The sequence below is a fragment of the Pararge aegeria genome, chromosome 5 (genome assembly GCF_905163445.1).
Source record: "Pararge aegeria chromosome 5, ilParAegt1.1, whole genome shotgun sequence".
Lineage (NCBI taxonomy): Eukaryota > Metazoa > Arthropoda > Insecta > Lepidoptera > Nymphalidae > Pararge > Pararge aegeria.
The window spans coordinates 13,908,915-13,934,066 of record NC_053184.1 but is presented as its reverse complement, the minus strand read 5'-3'; the positions used below and the strand labels follow the sequence as shown (position 1 = coordinate 13,934,066).

At 34.5% G+C, this 25,152-nt stretch overlaps 1 protein-coding gene across 4 annotated transcripts in view; it reads right to left on the bottom strand.

Moving 5' to 3' along the window:
• Positions 1-25,152, bottom strand: part of LOC120624084 (proton channel OtopLc-like) — a 100,482-nt gene that overhangs the window by 17,749 nt on the left and 57,581 nt on the right. For all 4 annotated transcript variants that reach the window (XM_039890419.1, XM_039890420.1, XM_039890421.1 and 1 more), the window contains 3 exons: positions 14,331-14,483; positions 3,465-3,582; positions 2,156-2,264 (listed from right to left, as the gene is read on the bottom strand). In XM_039890419.1, coding sequence (XP_039746353.1) covers positions 2,156-2,264; positions 3,465-3,582; positions 14,331-14,483 — 380 coding nt within the window. The remainder of the gene's footprint in view (positions 1-2,155; positions 2,265-3,464; positions 3,583-14,330; positions 14,484-25,152) is intronic.

Genomic DNA, 25,152 nt, shown 5'->3' with positions numbered 1-25,152 from the left:
TCAAAAACGATTAGGTTTTCAGTTTCACAGATAATTCTCAGAGACAGTACATAATGTACCCCCAAAGCCTGAGAAGTATTATTTCGGTTTTAATTTACACGTTGTATTGTTATTAAAAAGTCGATATAACCTCCCAAAAATTTCAGATATTATGATAAGACATTTTTAAACTAGTTATTAACCGAATGAGTTGTAAATTGTAACAGAGGATAACGTTACTCGCATTGCAACTTGAAACTTATAGAGAAACCGCGATTCTTTGAGGCAGAGAATTACTTTATGCCCACTTAGTAAGTAGGTAGGTACTTGGTGGGTACTTAAGGTTTACATCAAGGGCGTTAAGCATAGCGAGGGCGTAATTACTAAAACGATTAAGCTCTGAAATAAAAACTACTTGCTCTCGTTAAGGTAGAGTCTACGTAAGGATTTCAAAGACGTTTTCATACGTTGATTAATTTACTCGTATGTAGTCATATTTATTACTGACTTACTCTCCCACCCTCTTCCTCCACAAGTTACTTTAACAAAGCTTATTAAGAGATTACTGCCCGTTTTCGCTAACGTCGAACAACGTATTGCCTAACGTAATTAACGCCTAATCTAAGGAGATTCCTAAATATACATCAACTGTTCTGTAACTGTTGCTTGCAGCAATAAGTCCGCCTACGCATGTCTACATTGTTTACTGTTTCATTAATGTTTCATTTCCTATATATACATATATAGTATATGTTATACGTGCAATAAAGTGTTACTTCTTCTTCTTCTTCTGTTCACAAATAGATCACCTAACACACGTTTTTTTTCTATAGATATCGCGTAATTCATCGTCGCGCGCATTCGATGTAGGCGATACTTAGGTTTAGCGAAAACGGGCATATTTGTAGGAATAAGCCTATGAATATCTGCAATTTGGGGTAACGTATTGTCTATATTATTTTATGCTTTCCTTGCAATAAACTGTTTCTCCTTTAATAAATAAATAATAATAAATATACTACGACAATACACAAATCACCATCTAGTCCCAAAGTAAGCGTAGCTTGTGTTATGGGTACTAAGATAGCTGTTGAATATTTTTATGAATATAATACATATAAATACTTATAATATACAGATAAATACCCAGACACTGAAAAACAATCATGTTCATCACACAAACATTTTCCAGTTGTGGGAATCGAACCCACGGCCTAGGACTCAGAAAGCAGGGTCACTGCCCACTGCGCCAATCGGCCGTTTCTTTAATTATTATTGATTTTAAAGTTAACATCTCCTTAGGAAGCTCCGCGAAACGCGAACATCTGTTTGGTGTGTGTTTCGCAGAGTATAGTGATTTTCATAATTTTTTCATTACAAATTAGCAAATTCTGAACTCTCAAGAATTTATACTGTTCCTACACTATAAAACCTACATTCTCATCTCTTGTGTAAACAACTTGAGCTGATTCTCGCAAGAGCAGATGGTAAATACAAGCTTAACATGTTTGCCGTCTTAACGAAGTGGCTCCCGACTTTATACTCTGGCTTGGTTATTCTGCAGTCTTAAGGAGGATACTACGTTAAGAATTAATAACAGTCCAATTAAACAGTTTATTCATAAGAAACTTCAGATACTGGTTCAGTGGCCTGATTCAGTTCGACATTTTCAGCACCAAATCGTACCTATTGGCTACCGTAGCGTAGGAACACATTAGCGTGTCTTGAAGTTTTGTATTTTTGGTTTAAGCAAGTGTTTTTTTTGTTCCTTACAATTCGAAAACAAAGACAATTATTAATTTAGCTAGTGTCTTTTCTCCTATATATATATATCTACTATCAACCTATTTCACTAAGCGTAAATGTTTAGTCTTGTCCATAAAATAACCTACTTTAAAATTGGTCGATACAAAGCATTGTTTTGTTTTTGTGAAAAATATACCAGATTAATTAAACTTAATTTATATATCAGGACTTCCTATCGTACCTTATTAACTAATATTCTGAATAACAAATTGCTAATATAAGTAAACAATCAACGTACATAACAAAAAAACATATTTTATAAACTTACCATGTTTATCGTATTGTGTTGTCCGTTGGTAAAAATGAAAGGTAGCTTAGTCAGAAAGAACGGCAAAATCCGGTGAAGAAAAATAATAACGAAAAATCTTACTTGCAACAACTGTGGTGTCAGCTGCAGAGCGGGACCTGTCTCGGAGCAGCGCTGCATACATGTACAGCAGAAACACCATACTACCGATGTACAGGTATAAGTAGAACCCCTGGCATACAACAAAAGTATTGCAATGACTCTTAGAACGTTTTTCCATGAGTATTATAAGAGTTAGTTAGTTCCTGAGGGCATACTACAAATGTCTTAGTTTCCGAATTATAAAACAAATAGACATGACAACGGACATCTTATAAAAGTGTATTATTTATAGTAAAAAATGGCGGACTAAGGAACACCTAATGTATTGCAATGACTCTTAGAACGTTTTTCGATGAGTATTATAAGAGTTAGTTAGTTCCTGAGGGCATACTACAAATGTCTTTGTTTCCGAATTATAAAACAAATAGACATGACAACGGATATCTTATAAAAGTGTATTATTTATAGTAAAAAATGGCGGACTAAGGCCCACCTAATGGCGATGAATGGGGTGATTTTCCACCCAATGGTGGGAAACCATCGCCTGTATAAAGCAAAACACTTTACAGGGCATGCAAGGATCACGTCCTGTGAAATTGATATTTCTATAGGGAGAGCCAGTCCATTGTGTTCAAATTCAAATTCAAAAACGTTTTATTCACATAGACCCATCACAGGCACTTATATATTATTGTTAATAATATAGGCAGAGGGCTTTGTTTACATTTAAAATTAAATGGGGTCACGGATTACTATAGCAACAGTAAAAAGATTACGCTCCTAGATTATATTATAACAAATAATTCATACCAAGGTTTGCACGCACACAATACACGTGTAAAGGTGATTTCAAATCTTAAATTTTTTTTTTCAATTTACTTTTATATGAAAGCTTAATTATAATTTGTTTAAATGGAGTATCAGTAATACGTTTTGAATAGGTGTCTTTATAAGGTACATGGACACCATTTTAAAAAGTAAATTATAATGCCTTCCAAATAAACTTCTAGGTATTAAAAATACATTATCTCTTTATGGCATTTGTTCCAAACTGAAAATATAGCCTTATTTTCAGTATAGTATTAAAGATAAAAAAGGTATAAAATTAATGAGGATTAGCTCATGCATTACCTACATAAAGGTTTAAATGCATACGAAAAAGTACTTTAAAATTTGTTATGTACCCAATATTTATTAGTGAAATAAACATAAAACTTACGTACAATTTAATAAAAGTATAGTGTAAGGAACGTAAACAAACCATACGTGGTGTTTTTTTTTTAATATCACAATACTTTTAAATGTATATAAAAAGGAATATTTTGCAAACCTCATAAAACGACGGTGGAATGTATGTTGAAATAACTTCGGCCATTGGAAATGCGACTCCCATTACAACCAATAATTTTCCATACAGCGCTGAGAGAGTCGTCGCGAGTGCATCACCACTGTTAACAAAAAAAAAGATTGAAGTGCCATGGGACATGCCAGAAAGCAAAGGTTTTTACGACGACACGCGTTGAAATTGCAATTTAATATAATTAAAAAAAAACGTTAGTAGCCTTGCTAGCTCATAGGGTAAATTTTGAGAACGGCAAATCCGTCTTTTTGTAGTAACTCCATCACCGGTTCAGGAGGCATATTGAAAAAAGAAGACACCAAGAAACTCAACAGTCGCTCTTTTCTATCCTCAATAGTGTATAACTTAAAAAAACATCAGTTGTGTAGTTAACTCGCTGTAATAAATAGGCTAAAACTAATTTTTATATGACAAAAAATCGCACCACAAAAGAACAATTTCATAATCTTCTATTCCATCTCGTACCCAAAAAAAACAATAGTTACATTAGCTGGTAGGACTGTCTGAAAAGGAATGTCTAAGGTGTCCACATTTTTATTTACCTACTCTATTTAATTCTATAAAAGCAAAGATTCTATAAATATAAACTTTTATATATTAAAAGCTGAACAAAAGGGTATCTTATAATGTCAATGAGGCAGGGTCGAGAGGAGTTTATGAGGAACAATAAAGTACATTGCTATGTTCCGTACATTAAATGTTTATATAATTTTCACAAAGCTTTCCTATCCTCGATTAGCATAAAAGGCTGAAGAGGGACAGGCGTGCTTCAGAAACTGGTTCGCCTTATTATTGAAAATCATACTCTTACTTGGAAATTTAGTTAGAAAAATATAAAAAAAAGGTGAAGGTAATTTAATCAGAGACCTTTTTATGTCTTGTGGTTTATAACACGCTTTCTACGGAAGCTACGCTCGACCGTTACAATAGGAAGATCTTCCTGCGAGCGGGTGATCGTGCTCGGGGACCGAGGTCCGAACATTCATTTTGGTAGTTGTACATATAGGCATTCTTTGTGAACACTTCTCTAGCGCGATGCAGGATTTTTGTGGCGCCATCTAGTTCTGCAATGTGGAGACCGCTACAAGCTTGTTTATACGTAAGTGTTCTTGTTGAAAATGTGTAATTGGAGCTGTTAAGTCGTCAAAGCACTTACTGGTATCTGATTAAGCACAATGTTAGTAGTAGAGCATTTTATGACAGAGCTAGTCCGCGGAAGTACTACCACCATGCTTATTTCTGCAGCATTGTCGCAATGCTGTATTCCAGTCTGAAGGGCGTGGTTGCCGGTGTAATTACAGGCAAATGAGGCTTAACACCTAAGCCTCAGGTTGATGGGCACAGAACAACACTTTGAAGGATGTGCTCCTTGAATGACCTGGGAAGTGTTGTTTTGTTAATATCTGCTTGGTCCATCAATTGATAATTATAACAAAAAAACAGCATTCCCTACCTACCAAATAAATTAAATTGAATATCTGTTTGTGATATAAAAAAATTGGTTGTCTGTAAAGTCGGCTTATTGACGATAGTTGAACGTGACAACGTCGTAAGAAAATACTGATGGAATGGTTGCATTTTTCAAAAGAACATTTTAATTTTATTTGTTTGATAGATATTATCGTTGCTATAAACCATTGACACCACATTCACTTTTCACTGCACTTCATCCTTGCCGAAAACATGTAAATTTATTATTGTATAGAAGCTGTCCACGCGGACGCATCGCTCACTCAAGTGGGAGAGAGACAGATGTCGAACGCGGAGGCCGACTGTGCCTCTTTGTCGCTCGTTCCGCGCTCTCGCTTGCACTTCAAGCCTTGTGTGGAACGCCTCAGAGCGAGGTAACGCCGCATACGTCATATTTTTTCGTGCGTGCAGCCGGCTCCATCGAATTATAAGACGTTGTCACGTCAAAAACGCACATAAAGCTAAAGACTACATTGGGAGATAGTATTATGTATAGTGACAAAGACGATGAAGCAATTTGTCCGTATCCGTACGTTTTTAAATCAATTAGTATTATATTTTCAGTGGTGTGCATAGAGGGTATGCACAGGTTATGCAGATGATATAAAATAGAGAAAATCTCTATTTTATATCATCTGCATATACAAGTTATAAAAACTTTAGGGTAGGCCTTTTATAACTCTTGCAATGACTATCCTTATGTTTTTCAAAACCCGTACTGGAGATTTTTTTGTTTTTATATCATCTGCCCACTTAGTGAACTGCACGCCTGTTTTCAAGGTAGGTCAAAGAATAATGCCAGGTCGTGACTTCTTTGTGTTTTCTATCTGTTATCCCAACCACTACTTTGGTTGTATCATTTTAGCAGTTAGCTTATCCGACCTATGAGGTACTACCAAACAGTAAAGTACTACTAAAAACTACTACTACTAAAAACTTGCTCATCTAATTTGCGCTTCCGAAAAAGCATTAAGTAGCCCGAACTTATAAAGTTAATTAAGAGGAAACCACTAAGTTTTCCGGTACCAGACTAAGCTTTTATCGTTATGCCCTCTGGGGCTTTGCTTTATTCTTATATGAATTTCCCAAGTGTTCTCGTGTGATGGGGATAGGTAAAAGGAAATTCGTGCATCAATAATTGGATTTCCATTTACCATTACTTACGGTTTAAAAAAACAATAATAAAGCTTCAGAGGTTGTTTGTTTTTTTTTCTACGCACTACTCTCTAGAACTTCGACTTAAATTCCATAAAGATAATCAAATGACTTTGAAATGAAAAAAATGTATACTGACTTGACATAAGTGCTCTTAAAAAGAAAATTGTTTATTTATGATTTCCTGTCTAGCTAGCTTTAACTAAACAATAAGTGAGCTTCCTGGCTATGAATACGCAATATTCACTCCTTTCATCAAAAACTTGGGGTGTAAAAAATGTAGGGAACAATATGCTGTTCAGAATGTTCAGTTTTATAGTGCGGATATGAAATATTAAGAGTTTGCGTATGATACCCCACGGGGCGTCAGGCGTGACTAAAGGGTTGATGTTAAAGACTTATTTCTGACACAAAATGTGATGCGAACCTTTATTCTATTTTACATATACCATATACCGAGATAATAAAAAAATATCATATGGCATTTCACATCAGCATAATATACTTGTTTTAGCAATATAGTGCCTATTTCGTCCTTTTTGCATTGATAAGCGCTGTGCTCTTTTACTTATACGTCGGAGGTTCCGTGTTCAAACCCGAAATTTAATAATTTCCGAATTTCCTCTGGTCTGGTCTCAGACCTAAGGCTAATTTTCTTTTCCTTACTTCGGAAATAACACTAGATAAGTGAGAATATAAGTAATCATTTGTAATTTTTTTCCTTTAATTAAATTTGTGTTAAATTTTTTTTTTGCTAGCGCTGCGTACGTGTTTAGCTAGTCTAAAAGTTAAAAGCACGTAGGTACCTATCATCGATAGAGATCTTTATGACACATGATTAAAACTTAAAACGAGGCAGTTCTTTCGCCATCACACAGATACAGAGTTTCAAATTCAAATTCATAAATGTTTTGAAGTGAATATTGCGTATTCATAGCCAGGAAGCTCAGTTATTGTTTAGTTAAAGCTAGCTAGACAAGAAATCATAAATAAACAATTTTCTTTTTAAGAGCTTAAACTTATGTCAAGTCAGTATACATTTTTTCATTTTAAAGTTTTTACAGTCATTTGATTATCTAAGTTCTAGAGAGTAGTGCGTATAAAAAAAAACAAACAACGTCTGAAGCTTTATTATTGTTTTAGTAATCGGACTTCACATACCCACATTGCACATGGAAATCCAATTATTGATGCACGAATTTCCTTTTACCTATCCCTATCACACGAGAACACTTGGGAAATTCATATAAGAATAAAGCAAGTTAACGAGTGCAGTTATCATCATCAGTAACATTAGTGTAACATGTTAAATGTATGAACGCTTCATAAGTGCCTGTAATAAGGTCTACTTGTCAAAGTCAAAGTCAAAGTCAAAAATATCTTTATTCAAGTAGGCCCACAGGTGGCACTTTTGATGCGTACATAAGAATTACACGGTAGTGAGATGATGGCGATAACCACATTCGTAAACTTAAAACTAAAGCTACGAGGGTTCCAAACGCGTCCCGGTCTAAGAAGAAGCCCACAACAAACTTAGCCGGGTGTTTTTTTTTTTTTTTTGTTATCGCCATCTCACAATGTAATTTTAAATTATTAGAAGAGCAACCTGGTTAGAGCAATAATTTACACCCAAGCTTTTTTATCGTTTACGTAGTCCTTTATACTATAATAGGACTTTTCTATAAGCTTACGTTTAATACAAACTTTGAACTTTTTAAGAGACATCTCCAAGATGTCAATTGGTAGTTTATTGTAGAATTGTATGCAATTTCCTTTAAACGAATTATGAATTTTATGTAACCTAGTATATTGCACTGTAAGTTTATTCTTACTTCTAATGTTTAAATTATTGCAGTCACATTTTTTCTTAAATTTAGAAATGTTTTTATGGACGTACATTAAATTTTCAAATATGTACTGACTATACACTGTCATTATTTTAAAATCTTTAAATTTATCTCTTGAATATGTAGACCTTATTACAGGCACTTATAACTGCATTTGTTAACTTAAAACTAAAGCTAGGTGCTAGGTGGGGGTTCCAAACGCGCCCTGGTCTAAAAAGAGCCCACAACAAACAGCCAGTTTTTTTTTTGTTATTACCATCTCACAGTCTAGTTAATGTTGATATATGAAGTTAGAGCAATTCGTACCCAAGCTTTTTATCATACATGTAATCCTTAATATTATAATAGGATTTTTCTATAAGCTTACATTTTATATAAACTTTGAACTTATTGAGAGACATCTCAAGGATTGCATGTGGTAATTTGTTATAAAAAGATATACAATTACCCTTAAATGAATTACTAATTTTATGTAGACTAGTAAACTGCTATGCAAGTTTATTTTTACTTCTAGTATTAATGAAAATCAATTACAATTTCACTTTTTTGTAAGTTCACTTTGATGCCTAATAGTGGTCATGCAATAACATTAAATACATTTTAACAACAATACAGGCGAAGGCTGCAGTTAATTAACAGAAAACTTCTTTAACACAGTCTCCTCTAACACAAAGCATGATACCTTCAGCCTTCATTAGTCAGCCTACAAAGAACGATGTACCGAGCCACTAGTTAATATATGACCACGCTTTATAGACCCCCTCATATTATCTCATTGGAATAGTATTATTCATAAACATTGCAAACTTCAGGTATCTTTTTGGCTGGTTTCTGGAAACCCTTAACGCTCCCTCTGGGAACCGGGCCCCTCTCGTATGCCTCGTTGTCATGGCAACGGTGTGTTATTGGCTCCCCACAGCCATTGTAACTCCCAAAGATGTATAGCTACACAGTCGAAAGGTATGTCCGAGAAGACAAAGTCCCGGTTGCTTGCACATCTTATTTTTGACCCGAGTGAGCGCGCACTGGGACATTGTTTGCAAATCCATTTCGAGAGGACGCTGTACGAATAGCTATCTGCGTTTTAAGTGGGATTCTTATTGACAAGAAACTCAAGAAGGATTATTTTTTCAAGAGATTGGAAAAATAATATACGACCATTTCCCTACCTACGAGTAGGTACGTACCGGCCTCTGGTAACAGAACAAAGTTATAATTGCTCAAATTAAAAACATATATAACTTCGAAAAGTTAGAGGTACGTGTCGAGGATCGAACTCGGTCCCCCCGTCGCGTTAGGGAGGTTGAAGCTCTAACAACTAGTCTACTAGTTTTAATGAACTTATGTATTTATAACAATAGGCGATAATGTAAATACTTTACGAGAATATTAAACGCGTGCGAACCAGCAGGCAGAGCTAGTTTACTAAACTTCACCAACAAAAAAGGTTAATGCAAATAAAACCGATTTTGTTATCCAAATATTTGATGAAAACTTCCCATTTTCCGAACACCCGAATATAGTCAGATGAGAGCTTTAGTAAACAATCCATCGATATGAGAAACATTTAATTTCAGATATAGGTTAGAAGATTTTTTTTATGATGCATTTTATAATTTAATCAACGATCTTAATGATCTTTAATAGTCTAATATAAAACACTTATGTTCCTTATCAACTCTAATACGGCACTGCATCGACTCGAGCTAGACCTGAAGCGACAATAGATTCCAAAATTTACCCAGCTGGCCCCAGGATGGAAATGGAACCAATTTCTAAGTTAAAGTGCCAACGTATCAGGAACTACATATTTAAAACAATACCGCAAAAGTGATTTCGTGTAAAAACTGCTAGAAAAGTAAGGTATGCTTAAACTTTTTTTTTTGGCAAAAATTGGCAATATAATAACAATCTATAATCAATCAATCTATAACATAGAATAAACATTGCCTAAAAAGTACAGTTAATTTACATTAGTAGAAAATTTTAAAAGCATTGAGCAAAGAAAGAAAAAGATATAAATTTAATGATTATTTGAATTCTATATGGCACACACAAAAACAAATCACAAAAAAAACAATAGAGAAACGTAAAACCTAGCCTAATATTTCAGTAAAAAAGAATCACTCAAAAACTTTTGCATCATAACTGCGTTGCGTACTTCAGTGTGCATTTGGTCGTCACTACACTACATTTTTTCAGCAAGAAGAAGTCTAATCAGTCATTTATTTTCCAGTAATAAGGAGTAGAATCCAATTTAGTGTTCGACGAATGATGCCTGACGGGGAATTCTGTGATATGCCTTAAATTATCAACAAAATACTGACCCAATGATTTTCCTGTAATCAAGTATTCAAGTGCTCTCACCTTCAGTGAGAGCACTCAGCAGATATGCAAGAGCCTTTGAACCGTGAACCCTTAGCGATATGACAAGGCTTAAATTGGATTAGATGGAATATATTACGCTGAAATCAACAGAACTATCGCTTGTAAACGTTTGCCGACTTATTAGGATACGTGGGGTAGGTACAATATTAACAAAGCATGGATTAGAAATGTATTATCATGGTCTTGATGGAAACTAAATTGTTATTAATTAGTTACTATATAGTTGAATGCATGATTGTTATCGTGGTAAGCATATTCAGTAGTATTTTTTTCAAACAAGTAATTATTTGGTTTACCTAATAATAAATTCTCAATACGTAATACAAAGTTAAGAATTTGTCGTGACGACAACATTTTATTTTAAGAGTTAAAAGCCAACCAACCATCATTATTGGGGTGAAAAAGTGTCGTCATACGATTCTGAATTTATCAATGACGTCACCGCGAAAATAAAATATGACGCACTATCCAGGGATTTGTCATCCAAAGTTAGTAGTTATCCAATGAGTCGGATTTTTTTCTTAAATTGCTGAATCTCTAGGTTTGAATAGGTATCCATTTTCTTTATTGTCTAAACAATGCAGAAAATATGTAATTACTGTCAAACAAATACATATTATATATGCGAGCGGAATTTTTTTATGTGCATTGCTAAAGCTAATGTTTTATACTTGGTTTATAACGATATAGTAATATAGATAATACTTAAAATATACATTTATTTCGACTAAAAACACTCACTGTTGTTTTTTGAATTCAATACAAGAATTGAATAACGAAATACCTTCGCGCACATGTCGTTTGGTTTAAGGTGTTTAAGAAATCTTCACGAATTTGGTACATCCGTTATTCACAAATTCCTCTAACAGCTCATTTTGTATAGAATTGCTCCATTACTCTATTTAGGGCAAAGTTTTAATCAGTCCTAGTAATTATGCGTCTCATATAAACAGAGGATTCCCATTAAGCCTCACATTACAGTTGCGGAGCCCGCGCAGGCTTTGTAAGGATGGCTATTACATTTTTTTGCTGGTAAAGGTTTTATTGTTATATGAATAGGCCTCTAGTTTTAAATATAGCATAGCTGCTAATTTCCATGCACCCCGAGTGCATTGTCGTGACCTTAAGATGCTTTCACCGGCGTATAGCTTCGAAGGGAAATGCATGTTCCTTTACCGATGGAAAAAAGCTTCACTCATTAACAATGGAATATTATTTTATAGGATATTACATTCTCAATGTCTAAAATTATAAAAATATATTATAAGACAAGATTTTCAAACGATGATTCTACGCTTAGATATTAGAGGAATCAACCCCTAAAAGTTACTAGTAAATAAATTAACTAACATACCTATATTCGATGGCCGATTGGCGCAGTGGGCAGCGACCCTGCTTTCTGAGCCAAAGGCTGTGGGTTCGATTCCCGACTACGAAACGACTGGGAAATATTTGTGTGGTGGACATGAATTTATTTAAGTGTCTGGGTGTTTATCAGTATATAATAATTATTTATGTATATTATTCATAAAAATATTCATGTCATCTTAGTACCCATAACACAAGTTACTTACTTACTTTGGAGCTAGATGGTGATGTGTGTATATCGTAGTATATATATTTATATTTACATTTCTTATAATATCCCTTATAAGTTACTGTTTTTATTATCCGTTGTTATTATGAGGACATTACGTTACGCGCGATTATAACTGTCGAATGATGATTAAAAAAAATTAAATTTGGAGAATAGTGACCGAAACTTTTACCGACTGTTTATTATTTAATATAAAAATGCATTCTTTACTCCTCCACAATATAAACTTTAACTATGCCAAGTGTCTCACTACTTCGCGCGCAATATCATTTATAAGTGGTACAAAGTTTTCTCTTCACGTATACATACTTATAAGTTGGTATATAAATAAAATCTCATACAAATATAACTATATAACTTTGTAGGCATTCCAATTTATTTGTTTATGCTGAAAGCGGCTTTAACGTGCCATGTCATCTCTGATATGGAACTTAAAAGGCTTGGAAAGTTATTCAAAAAACATCCTCAAGATTTTTGTTGCTTATTATTACTGCTGTCACACTAAACAACAATCCATATAAATAATAGAATAATATGTAATAACGGAAAGAAAACGATAAGGCAAATTGTAAAAGGCTTGCCCAATTTCGGGAAGATGATATTTATTGCTAATACCAAGTAACATTACCAAAATTACATCGTACTGGAAGACTCGTAGCATATACGAGTATATACGAAAGATATTTTAGTGAGGTACGAGTTCATATGCGAGTGTATAACATTTTACGAGGGTAACATTTGATCGACCGCAAATATTTCATTTATGCGGTAAACATTCACAGTTGCATGCGGATACCCAAATTATGCGGATTGGGCAAATTGCTTCTCTTAACCTCATCTCCATAAAGTTGCCAACTCGCCAGTCTAAAGTTCCGGACGTAAATATATGAATCAACATGAAAGACGAGCAGATGCTGTACTTGGTGCGAAAAAACACACCTAATTTGGTTATATATACGTATAGTACGAGATCCCGCTGCAAAATCACTACGTTCATTAAATAGTGAGTCAAACAAACATTTTTACATACTTTTATGAATAGGAGAATACACTGATAACACCGCAGCCTGTCAAAAGTGGCCGCAAGTAATTTTAATTAAATTAATGTTAATTAATATTAAAAAAAAAATTTCGTTCACCTCTCTTTGAAATAAAATATCATCCACATCATAACAATGCATGTAAAGAATTCTAAAATCCATAGGTTCCGTTGCACACTCGGCAGCAACTACCTCGCAGCCAGGTGTAAGCAGGTAATATTTTGATATATTTATACGTTTATGACTTACACGGATGTTCTTTATATCAAATTAAAGTTAATTTTTTTTCTAATATTATGATATATTTCTGCCTGTGAAAAAATAGCCGCAAATTAGGAGTGCTATCTGTTAAAAACGCGAGATATCCCAGATAAAATGAGAGAGAGTTAGCGCGCAACGCCACTTGTTAGATGAGGATGGCGAATGCCAGCTGTGTGAGTATTTAATGTTTATATATAACCTCTGATGACGCTGCTGAGAGCAACACTTGCGGGGCCAGCAAGGAATACGTTCTGCAACGTGCCGCTCTGTGTCCATCAACCTAAGGTGTAGGTGTGGCCGCATATGCCTTTAACAACACCGGCTAACACACCTTTCAGACCGGAACACGGTGGTAGTAATTACTTCCCCGGACGGCCTCTGTCACAACAAGCTCTACTACTACGTTATATACTACTAAATTGGCCCCAATATTTTACTTAGATAATATAACTCAATATCTTCCTCTTCCTTCAATCGATATTCACGATGGTACGCCATTTCTTTCTATCGCCAGAAACTGGGAGAGCATCGTAGACGGTAGTGTCGAGTGAGCACGCGAATCTCGCCCGACCAACGCGTTGGACTGCGGCAACATAATCTTTTTCCTTCCACTTTGCCAGTGACTACAAACTTGTAGTACAAATAACTATTTGTGATAAACGACTAAGACACCGGGAGGTATCTTTGCATCGTTCGAGTCCATGTAGGACTGAAGTGTATCGAAAATGCACCCGTATTTACATCAAAATATCCACCAACTCCATGTCCATTGTCATGAACCATGTCATGAACATTGGTTATTAATGAAATATAATTTTAACTGTTTCTGGTAAACTATCTATGAATTAATTAATAATTATTAGAGTATTAGTAAAATCCTAATCAATTTAATAAAATATCTGGCAAATATGAATTTATAGTTATCAAATGGTTGGATATTTACCCACTTTATAAAATTACTGTAACATTTGATTATTTCCGTCTTTCCTGGCAATGTGTCCGAAGTACTCTAGAATTCGCTTGAGGCAGATGGTAGAGAGCCTTGTTTTGATTTTAAGTTACTCAATATCTTACTTACGCGCTAATAATATACATGTTCTGAATAGCAGCAGAAGGTCGTTGATGCCTGATGGGTGGGAGCGGTGGCTGTGCCGAACCACCGCCTGGGCCGTACAGCATTGGCTGAAGAGAGAGCGTTGCGCCCAGAGTCATGGATGGGGGGCTGGACAACCTGCGTACAAGAAAATTCAATTACTAATAACCTATTTAACTTAGTTCTAACATCACGTCCTCATCATCATCTTTGAACTTGCGACAAACTTAAAATAATGTGCCAAATATTACGAGGAGATGTCGATGCTCCAGATCTTCACAACCGACTGTGTTGTATACGTGCCCCAAAAGACAATAAACTTCAACAACGAAAAAACAAATTATGCGTGGTCCCTTCCTGTAACACTGTTGCATGAAGCATGGCACCTGTACCGCGTTCATTGTCGTCATTCAATGCGCTTTTGGACAGAAATTTTCAATGGGATCTATTCCATGACGGATGTCATGTCTTTTATTATGTTTAATGTCATTCATTTGTCTTATACTTATCCATAAATTATGTAGTTCTATCTAGTTAGTGTAAGTGACCCTGCCGTACTAACAAGATGTAAAATAAATAAATCATATCAACCCATTACCGGCCCACTACAGGGCACGGGCCTCCTTCCACAATAAGAAGGAGTTAAGGACGTAGTACACCAGGCGGCCCAGTGCGGATTGGTGCACTTCACACGCCTTTGAGAACGTTATGGAGAAAGGTATGTAGGTTTCCTCACGACGTTTTCCTTCACCATTGAAGCAAGTGATATTTTAATTGCTTAGTACGCACATAACTTAGAAATGTTAGAGGTGCGTCGTGGGATTCTCACTCCCCAAAAGCGAAGTCGAAGTCCTTCCCACTGGGCTATCACCGCTTAAAAACCTTAACTTACTGAATTAGTAAGAATTAAATATTTTCTTTTAGTAAGCTGATGAATGGCGTAAAGAGTTTCTAGCGGTTATATATTTAGTTTTGTTTTTTGTTGCGTTTTTGTCGAATTTGATTTCTACCGCGTTTGTTACGTTTTATCATGAGATGCAATCTTAGTGCAGAATTTATTCACAGCTGTTATTCCGTTAAGTCGGATATAAGTTTCAAAGCTATTTTTTTTACGCCGATAGCGATCCGCATAAAACATAGCACAAAGTTCGCCGAGATCTTTGCTAAGGATTTTCTGAATGTACACGCTGTCGCATTAATAATTGTATGGTTTATAAGTTTATTTACGCATTATTTTCAAATCCCGCAAGAAACGTTAGATCTTAAGCATGCAAGCATATATGTGAAATGACTGAGCCTAGCATATTAAACAAACGAACAAATAAACAAACATACTCGCTTTCGCATTTATAATAATGGTATGGATATGGATACCTTCGTAAACAAGTGGCTGCACATAATCTGCACTGTCTATTACTGTAAGTATAATACAAAAGGTTTACTAAATAGATAAAAATGCTTAGGACGTAATTGCTCAAAGTATCCCATATAGTTTGAGCCATTACGCTTAGAATTCCCGTAATCATTAGAACAAAGATGCAAACGATATCTGTTAATGCAAACGATAATTTGTTTACATACTTGACCTGTTGGCGTATGGAGTGATGTCAAAACGGAGGGTCCTTTTTTGGTGATTATTTATATATATATATATTATAACGATATTTATTATTATAAGTTTATTTTGTTTAAATTAGCATTTAAAAAAAAAAAACTTTTAGTATAAAATCGTGTTTCTTAGGAAATACACGGATAAAGATTAAACTTGAAAAGGAGACATATTAATACAACATTTAAGAGCCGTTTCTGCGATACACGGAATGTATTTTAAGAAATAAGATAATATTATAACGATTACATATATATAATATATATATATATATAATATATATATATATATAATATATATATATATATATATATATATTATATCTATATAATATATATATATATGTATATATCACGCAAAGAATAACACGCCTTTATTTCCATTAAAACTATAAATGATTGGCAATAATTAAAGATACACTAAATTCTGCTGGCTCGTATCTTGTTTGATAGAGGACATAACCGATCTGATAGGTATGTTTATCAATTTCCAATCTAATAAATATCAATTAATAGTAAAACAATCCGCACTAGGACAGCTTGGTGGACGGGAAAATTGAAAAAAATATCCTCCTCCTATGCGAGTTATATATCAATTTTAGGGTAGGCAGTGCTCTCACACATAAAGTACTTGACAACAATCATATATTCATTCCATACATTTCATGCCTTTCTACTTTCAACATAAATGACACAAGAACATAAATGACAAATACAAACACACCGCATTCGTCAAAGTAACTCATATCCTAGTTAGTCCAGATTCGTAACATTAATTAATACAGAGCAGAATTCTCGAAACTGCAAACCACTGAGTGTAATGGTTTCAGTACAAATACGAGTTAATTAATTGAAACACCGCTTTCCGTGTTCAGAGGGAAACAAGAGTGCTTTGAACTTGGCATTGGTTGCGAATTCAGCCTATTTTTTAGCTGACTTTTGAAAATAGCGAATTTTCTCAATTTAGCGTGTTTTTATTTATTTTATATGTGTATGTATTTACACTGTTATTAGTCTTATAGCGGTGATAGCCTAGTGTGTAATTCTTCGACTTCCCTTTGCGAAGGCCCAAGGTTCGATCCCCGACAAGGACCCCTTAATTTTCGAGTTATGTGCGTTTTTAATTGCCTGCGAGTTCACATAATGCTCTCAATTTACTGAAGTCTATCAATCCGCATTTGACTATTGTGGTTGATTTGGTTTGGAATGAGAAACTCTCGGACCAATATATATTCTTTATCGTGCTAATAGGTATTTAACGATATTTAAGAAATTAAAATATTAATAATTCATTAATGCTTTAATCAGTATTGAATTAATTTGTTGTTAAATTATGTTTATTTTTCGACATATTGGTCAAGTGGAAAGCAATAATACGGGCAATTGCCTATAAAAAGCCCTAAACATGCCAGTGACGCTGTTGACCCCCATATGATGGCAAATGTATGATGAAGTTAAACATATCAATACCTACTAGAAACTTTTGCCATCGTATACATCAGTTGTTGCCTTTGTTGTTGTACACACTGTCTCTTCACAAACCTAACACTAAATGAGGGAAGTTTATAAAAGATTAGAATTGGTTAATATTGAGCCTTAAAGAAGTGAATTTAGTAAACAATTAAGTTACTTCTACCTCCAAAGGGTCTATCAGCTAACAATATATATTATATACGTATATATATCAACTGTTTTCCGGTTGTTATGTCGTACAACCTCTCACTGGAGCCAAACTATCGTGAATTACGACATGGCCTCCGTAAATCTCAGCACAAAACCGTACTCCATTCATTTGCAACGCTACGTCATGGAACATATTACTCCGTGATTTATATATATAACAATGTTATTTGTAAGGTGTCCTCATAAACTTAATATAACAATGTGGGATGGTGATTACAAGGAAGAACTCCCGGCCAAGTTCGCTGTGAGCTTCTTGTTAGACCACGTCGCACTTAGAATCCTCGTAGCTGAAGGTTTAAGTTAAATTCAAATTCATTTATTTCAAGTAGGCCTACTTTATAAGCACTTTTGAAACGTCAAGTACATGTTTGTGTGACTCTACCACCGGTTCGGAAAGCAGATTCTACCGAGAAGAGCCGGCAAGAAACTCAGTAGTTGCTCTTTTCCAACATTTCCTTAGGACTTCCTTAGGAATTTCCTTAGGAATCATGTTGTAAAAGCGTATACTCAACCCCACAAAGGAGTTCTGCACCTTTCGCAGACGATATGCAGATATCACTAATTTATGACCGTTTCTGGTAAGTCGATTATTAATTTCAGATAATACTATATTATTATAAATGTATTGCGAAGCTACTGTAAGAATACCTATTTGTTTAAATTTTTCACGAAGCGATTCGCGTGATCCAAGTTTATATATTGATCGTACGGCTCTTTTCTGTAGTATAAATAAACTTTCAATATCTGCAGCTTTTCCCACAGCAAGATCCCATAGGACATAATACTGTTCGTAATGAACGCATAATAATCTATGTGCCAAACGTTTCACCGACTCTCAGGTGATAACTATTATAGTTGCATGGTTGATAAATGCTTAGGAATCTCCTTAGATTAGGTGAAACTTATTTAGACAATGCCTTGTTCGTCGTTAGTGAAAACAGGCATACAAATTTATCCTTTCCTACAGCTTTATCAACTCTCAGAGCACTGGCTCACAAGTGGAAATAATATCCAAATAATATATGTGTAATGTTAATTTACGGCAGATGAGAATACAGTTGTCACCACCCCTCCTCTTTCCTCGGGTGTCGTACTAGCCGACTAAGGGAATATAACGGAGAACGGGCAGCAGCGTTCTCTGTGCTTCTTCTGGCATCTACTGCGATCACCAACCCGTCTGCCCAGCGTGGTGATTATGGGCAAACCCTCCCGTCTAGAGAGGCCTTAGTCAGTGGGCTGTTATAGGCTTTGATGATATGTGTAATAATAAACAGGTGTAAACTGCTCCTATTCCATATTCCCGTTCTTTAGCTGGAGTCGTTTATTATACCCCTTGTCAGGGGGTATAATCGGGGGATATATTTTTGTCTCCTGCCTGTCCTAGCCCTGCTGGGGATCAAAACCGGGACAAACTCCCCACCACGCCTCCATGGTGGCAAAAATAAAAAAACAATAAACGTTAAATGTGACTGGACACACGAGTATCGAAACAAACCCGATCGCCGGCGGAGGCATTCGTGCAAAAGCCGACATGAGTTACGACAGTGACCATATAAATCTTTTCACTACACCAGACTATTACACTGAAATGGCGCAGGAAAATATATTTTCTGCTGGATATTGAGAATGAAGTTAGTTTTACTGTTTCACCAATATTTATTAGGACTCTACATTTAATATATCCACCATTCTTGCAAGTTATTTGTTCGTAGCGACGGAGAAAGGAGAGATCATCGGACTGTTAACCGATCGCTGTGGAATACTATTGTAATAAATAAAACCATGTTTTGCTAGACGTTCAAATGTTCTGTGCATATACACAGTTTAACGCATAAACCGAGTTAAGCTTCACCGGCAGTGCGGATTGGTGGACTCTTGAGAACATTATGGAGAACTGCGGCATGTAGGTTTCCTCACGATGTTTTCCTTCATCGTTGAAGCCAGTGATATTTTTAATTGCTTAAAAAAAGTAAGGATGGTTAATAGGTACAATGATTGAATGAGTCCAAAAGTCAAGATTTCTACAGTAAAATATAGCTTGGCAGTATCCACTTAAATATTCCTTAAACTAGTGATATTTTTAATTGCTTGATAAAAGTAAGGATGGTTAATAGGTACAATGATGGAATGAGTCCAAAAGTCAAGATTTATACAGTAAAATATAGCTTGGCAGTATCCACTTAAATATTCCTTAAACTAGTGATATTTTTAATTGCTTAAAAAAAAGTAAGGATGGTTAATAGGTACAATGATGGAATGAGTCCAAAAGTCAAGATTTCTACAGTAAAATATAGCTTGGCAGTATCCACCTAAATAATCCTTAAACTATTAGTGGGTTTAGTAATTTTGGTACCTTTGTCAGTCTTAGGATGAAAACGTCTTAGTTTATACTTTTCTCAGACTAAGAGGAGACCCTTGCCCTGTAATGGGCTGATAAATATGCACCTTTTATATTACTGAAAAGTGGCCACATTGCCTATGTTCCTACTTCTTACATTTTTTATTTTTTTACTAAATATTGACGGACTAAGCAGAATCACACCTGAAGCTCACTTGGAAAGTATGAAAATCATCGACTACTAGGAGAAAACCATGCTAGAAACACGTCTATCAACCTGAGGCGTAGACGTTGAACACAGCATTGTAAATGCTGTTTGGCGGCAGATATATAGTACTTCCCCGGCTCTGTCACAAAAAGCTCTTCTACTATTACTAACATCGATATTGAAATAAAACAATTGGATTTATGAGTGTAATACCCAATCGCGTTTGACATGATAAACCTGTATTTGCTTTTATAATATGACTCCTTAAGTAATTTAGGACCTACCAATGCATAAGTTTATACAGTTTATAATAATAATTATTATTTTGTTTGCATTTAAAATATGGATTACATACCTTTACCTGTTTACCACAAAAATATAATTGTTCCAAACATTTTTTGCCATAAAAGCGTGCAAATCTTTTCCGGATATAAATCTATTGATTCGTGCAATTTATTTATATTTAATATTAATTAATTAATTTTTAGTTTCAATAGTCAAATTACCTATTACTATTATTTGTTAAAACACATATAATAACTCGTGGGTTCTGTACAATTGATTAATTTCTTAAGAAAAAGGCTGCTTGGAAGTAGACCGCTCCGCTCTCATCTCTCACAAGATAGAAAAATTCTAAAGATTGTAAACTATAAACTCTTCTCTTTAGAATCTGCCTTCCAACCGGTGGTAGTATAACTATATACAGACTGACTAGACGTTTAAAAAGTGCTTATATATGCCTACTAGAAATAAATGAATTTTTAATTTTTATAACAATAGGTACATTGGATATTCAATTATACGTAAATACAACTGAGTAGATAAAACCATGCGAAATGCGTTTCAGCATCATCACTCAATTGAAAATTTCTATTCCAACATGAAATCATTATTATTCATTTAATCAATCTGTCATTATCGATGCATTACCAGTAGGTTTATCATATTTTGGTTATTATTGGATGATTGAAATAGGAAGTGCAATATTGGGTTATATCATGACGCTAACAATATGAATATGCCAGGAATTTATATTTAAAAATTAAAAGAATCAAATATTGTGAGAATATAATACGAAATTGTTTTGTTAAAATTTTAAGTCAAAAATATATTAATGTAAGTACTAAAAAACAAGCCAAAGTTTAATCAATGCTCAAACATTTCATGCTATCTGTTAAACGCACTGTTTTTTGGGACGGGTGTGTAAATTAGTTACTGGTTTGTAAAAGAGAACGATCCTATGTTTTCTTATCCATATTAGTATTCACTACCAATCCAATCAATGGTCATTATTTTATTTATTTATTCATAACACACACCAGCAATTAATTGTAACTACATTCATAAAAAAAAATATGTGTTAGAATTACAAATTCTGTCTAGTGCCATTACAATAATCAATTATAGGTGTATACAGCATTATTGTTGTTATCTCCGGTCACAATTTACAAAATCAGACTAACATATAAAGTTCAAACAATTCGTTGGTGATAAAAAAACTTTCAATTTTGGAAATTTGGCCTTTACATTGCACCTCAAATCGTTAAACACGTTAATTAAAAATATAAAAAAAATAGTAGGTATCAATCAAAATACCAATTAAAAATATGATACATATTAAAAATTGAGTACTACTGGAGCTTTTATTAGCTTTTATGAGCTCGTGCGGGGAAGTACTACTAGATGCTTTTTTTTGGCATTTCTGTGTTCCGGTCTGACGCCGGTTTTATGACTGTAAAAAGGTATCTATTTTTATAATCCATTTAAATAACTTCGTTACTTAATTAATAATAATTTTAGTTTTCTAATAGTAATTATTACAGGGTGCTATTTCGCGAAATCCAAAATCATCTATGTAAGCAACTGACTGACATGCTATAAAAAAATTCGAAAGAAAACGCAAAAACTAGAAGCTATAAGCTCATATTGATTTATGAACCCATTTAAATGGTTAAACTGTTTAGTGAAACCTAGACCGCACTGTAAAGTTAATAGCAGACTGCTTCACGCATAGAACGATTATTTTAGTACAATAAATTATTTGCCGCATTTGATGCGACAGTGCTCGTACGCCTGCACTTAATTAAGAATATACAGAACCCTCATTCTGCCATTATTGACATAAGTGCATTGTGTCCAAAAAAACGTGAAAACGCCCCGCGCACATATCTCTTAACTTAATTCTGTGGCGTGCACAAATCCATTTGGGGTTTGGCTACCCCCGATATACACTAAAGAATCTGTGCAAGCTTGGCAAGCGCAACAAGATTCAGTATAATAGCTAGTTTCCTTACTCAAACAAGATATTAACTATTCATCAATAATTGTTCAGTTGGAAAATTTTAATGTTGGAAAAGAGCAACTGTTGAGTTTATTGCTGGCTTCTGCTGGATATTGAATGCCATGGTAGAGTGACTAAACGCAAAGACGTAAAGTTCCAGTAGTTCTTGCCTGCGTTGTTCTTCCGCGTTTCTTACTGTCTATAACAAATGGCTTGGGAACCGTCTGTTTTCCAAAGATCAAAAGTAGCATATGTTACGACGGAGAGTCTTTTCAAGTAACTCCTTTCCAAAAATCATGTTGATGGGTTGCTTAGTATAGGCGTGAAGGAAGGATTAACAAACATCGAACAAACACACTTTCGCATTTATAATATTAAAAGTTAGGATGAATTTTTATTCTTTAGTAACCTGTTTTGCTTTTCAGTCAGTAGATAATCGTAACACAGCTGTTGAAGCAGTGTGCTATCAACATTATTCAATTTCCGTCATACCGCACCGCACTGCTACCTCCTGTCTGGATATTATGGCCACCTGATATGCTCAAATGGTAATCCATGTTGAATATTATATTTCGGACAGAAAACAAGTGCAAACAAACCTATGGAATGTTAAAATGAGAGGTTTAAATTGAGATGAGAGCGTTTTATCTACGCGCATTGTATCCGATTGAGTCAAGATTTAGCTCATTGTACGGTTTGATAAATCTATTTCAAGACTATAGCCTCTAAGTTCGACGTTTGTTTTTTATTCTATTTTATTTTTACTCGCCATATCTAATCGTAAAAAGAAAAACTAAAGCTTACAATAACATAGTAAACTTCAGTTTTTCTGTTTTTATACACAAATTTAATTAAACTATAAACAATATGAAAAACAGCTAAAAATAAATCAACTTTTGTACCCAAAACTCAATGTTATTAAGCGGATTAGAGAGAGAAAGTATGACGAAACCCTAAAAACCGTAACCTTATGGTTATACATATACAAGTCTTTAGGCGAGAAAGGGGCAGATGTTGAACCGGGCCTTTAAAGTTTTCTAAAACGTAAGCCATCTCCTAAACGTTCGTAACTTTTTATGTAACTTTTAATTTATTTCGTCCTTTAATAAATTTATTTCCTTTTGTTACAGTTTCGTGACAGAACATTAATAATCAACATTCTGATTATCGTCAATATCCATATTATACCGAACAACAGTCATACCAAAGCGAATAAATTGTATCGCAACTATGCAGCTGTGCTGAGCTGATATACATGTGCTGAGTGCTACTTAGTTGACACGGACTAATAATCTTTAAACCTATGTCACTAGAAATAAAGATAAGTAATTGCTGACCATGTTTCTGACAAAGAGGTTATACGCTTTACGCTGAAAATGATTTCAAAGTTAAGTAACTCTAACGAAAATTAATTGAGTTTAATTTGTCTGTCATCTATTAAAATTTTGGGATAAAATAAAAACTACTATATGTTTAGGTATTTAATGGGTCTGTGGCTCTGTGCCTAACAGTGGAACATTAATAGACAGATATTGTTGTTTGTTTTATTTGTTAAGAAACTGTGTTTGTTGTAGATCGCTTAGCAAGATAAGCATCGACATTTAAATAAGTGAAATTTTCAATATAACCTTAAGATTTTATTCTCACCTGGAAATAGATTCCATAAATATGCGTTTATACTGAATATCACAGGAATTAGATTCATAAAATTGTTATTGCCATATTATGTATATTTACTTGAAGAGAAGCTTAAACAAACTATATACTAATCTCTTAACTAATTTACCTGGTACGTGCCGAAGTTGAGCTTCCAAAGTTAGGAAAGCTTGTATGGAGCCTATTAGGTAGGTTATATTAGGAAAATCGGGTTATTGTATAGTCTTTAGAATAGGAACTATCGTGAAGTATTATTTATTTGGTAACAAGATTAGTACCAGATGCACTGCACTGTATAAGTTACGAGGCAAATATAACGTTATATAACTTTATATAATTCACACTAATTTGCTTAGCTCATTAACATAATAATAGCGGCTACAAAGGCATTGTGGAGTTTCCCGAATTATGGAAATTCTGAATTGCAATTAAATAATGAATAAACATCATAACACTTTCCTTAACAAAGTTCAGGCAGTAATTAATTTGATAAATGGCACAGCTCATTACCTTCACGCTGTGCTAGTGACATTAAAATGTTAGAATGATTGACAAGGAAAATTGACAATGATTGGCAAAGGAAGAAGAGGGTACATAATCAACGAATAGCGGATCATTGCGTGAATCTGAATTTTCATGCTGATATATGCACTTGAAATATTCTATCTTACGCCTATTCATGGCCTATTGCATATGGTCAAATGCCTCCTCGGATATAGGTGACTCTAACAGAGCTTAAACCCACCATCCACCATTTATTCCCAATACTAATAATTAATCATAAAACATTAAACCTCCAGAACACAGATGTTATTTAGAAGTGGATGGAAGATCTTTTCGACCTCTTCCCTGCCTTATCTACAGGGAAGAGTTGGAAAAGGAGAGCAGTACTAAATTCAACCTGCCATCTGAGGATTTTAGATTAGATTGATTATTAGTTTAAGGCGTGCTCCCCGAGGCACGGGATATAATTACGCCATCTCCTAGCTCCGAGCAGGTGCTGAGATTTTTTTGACACCAAACGTAATACCTT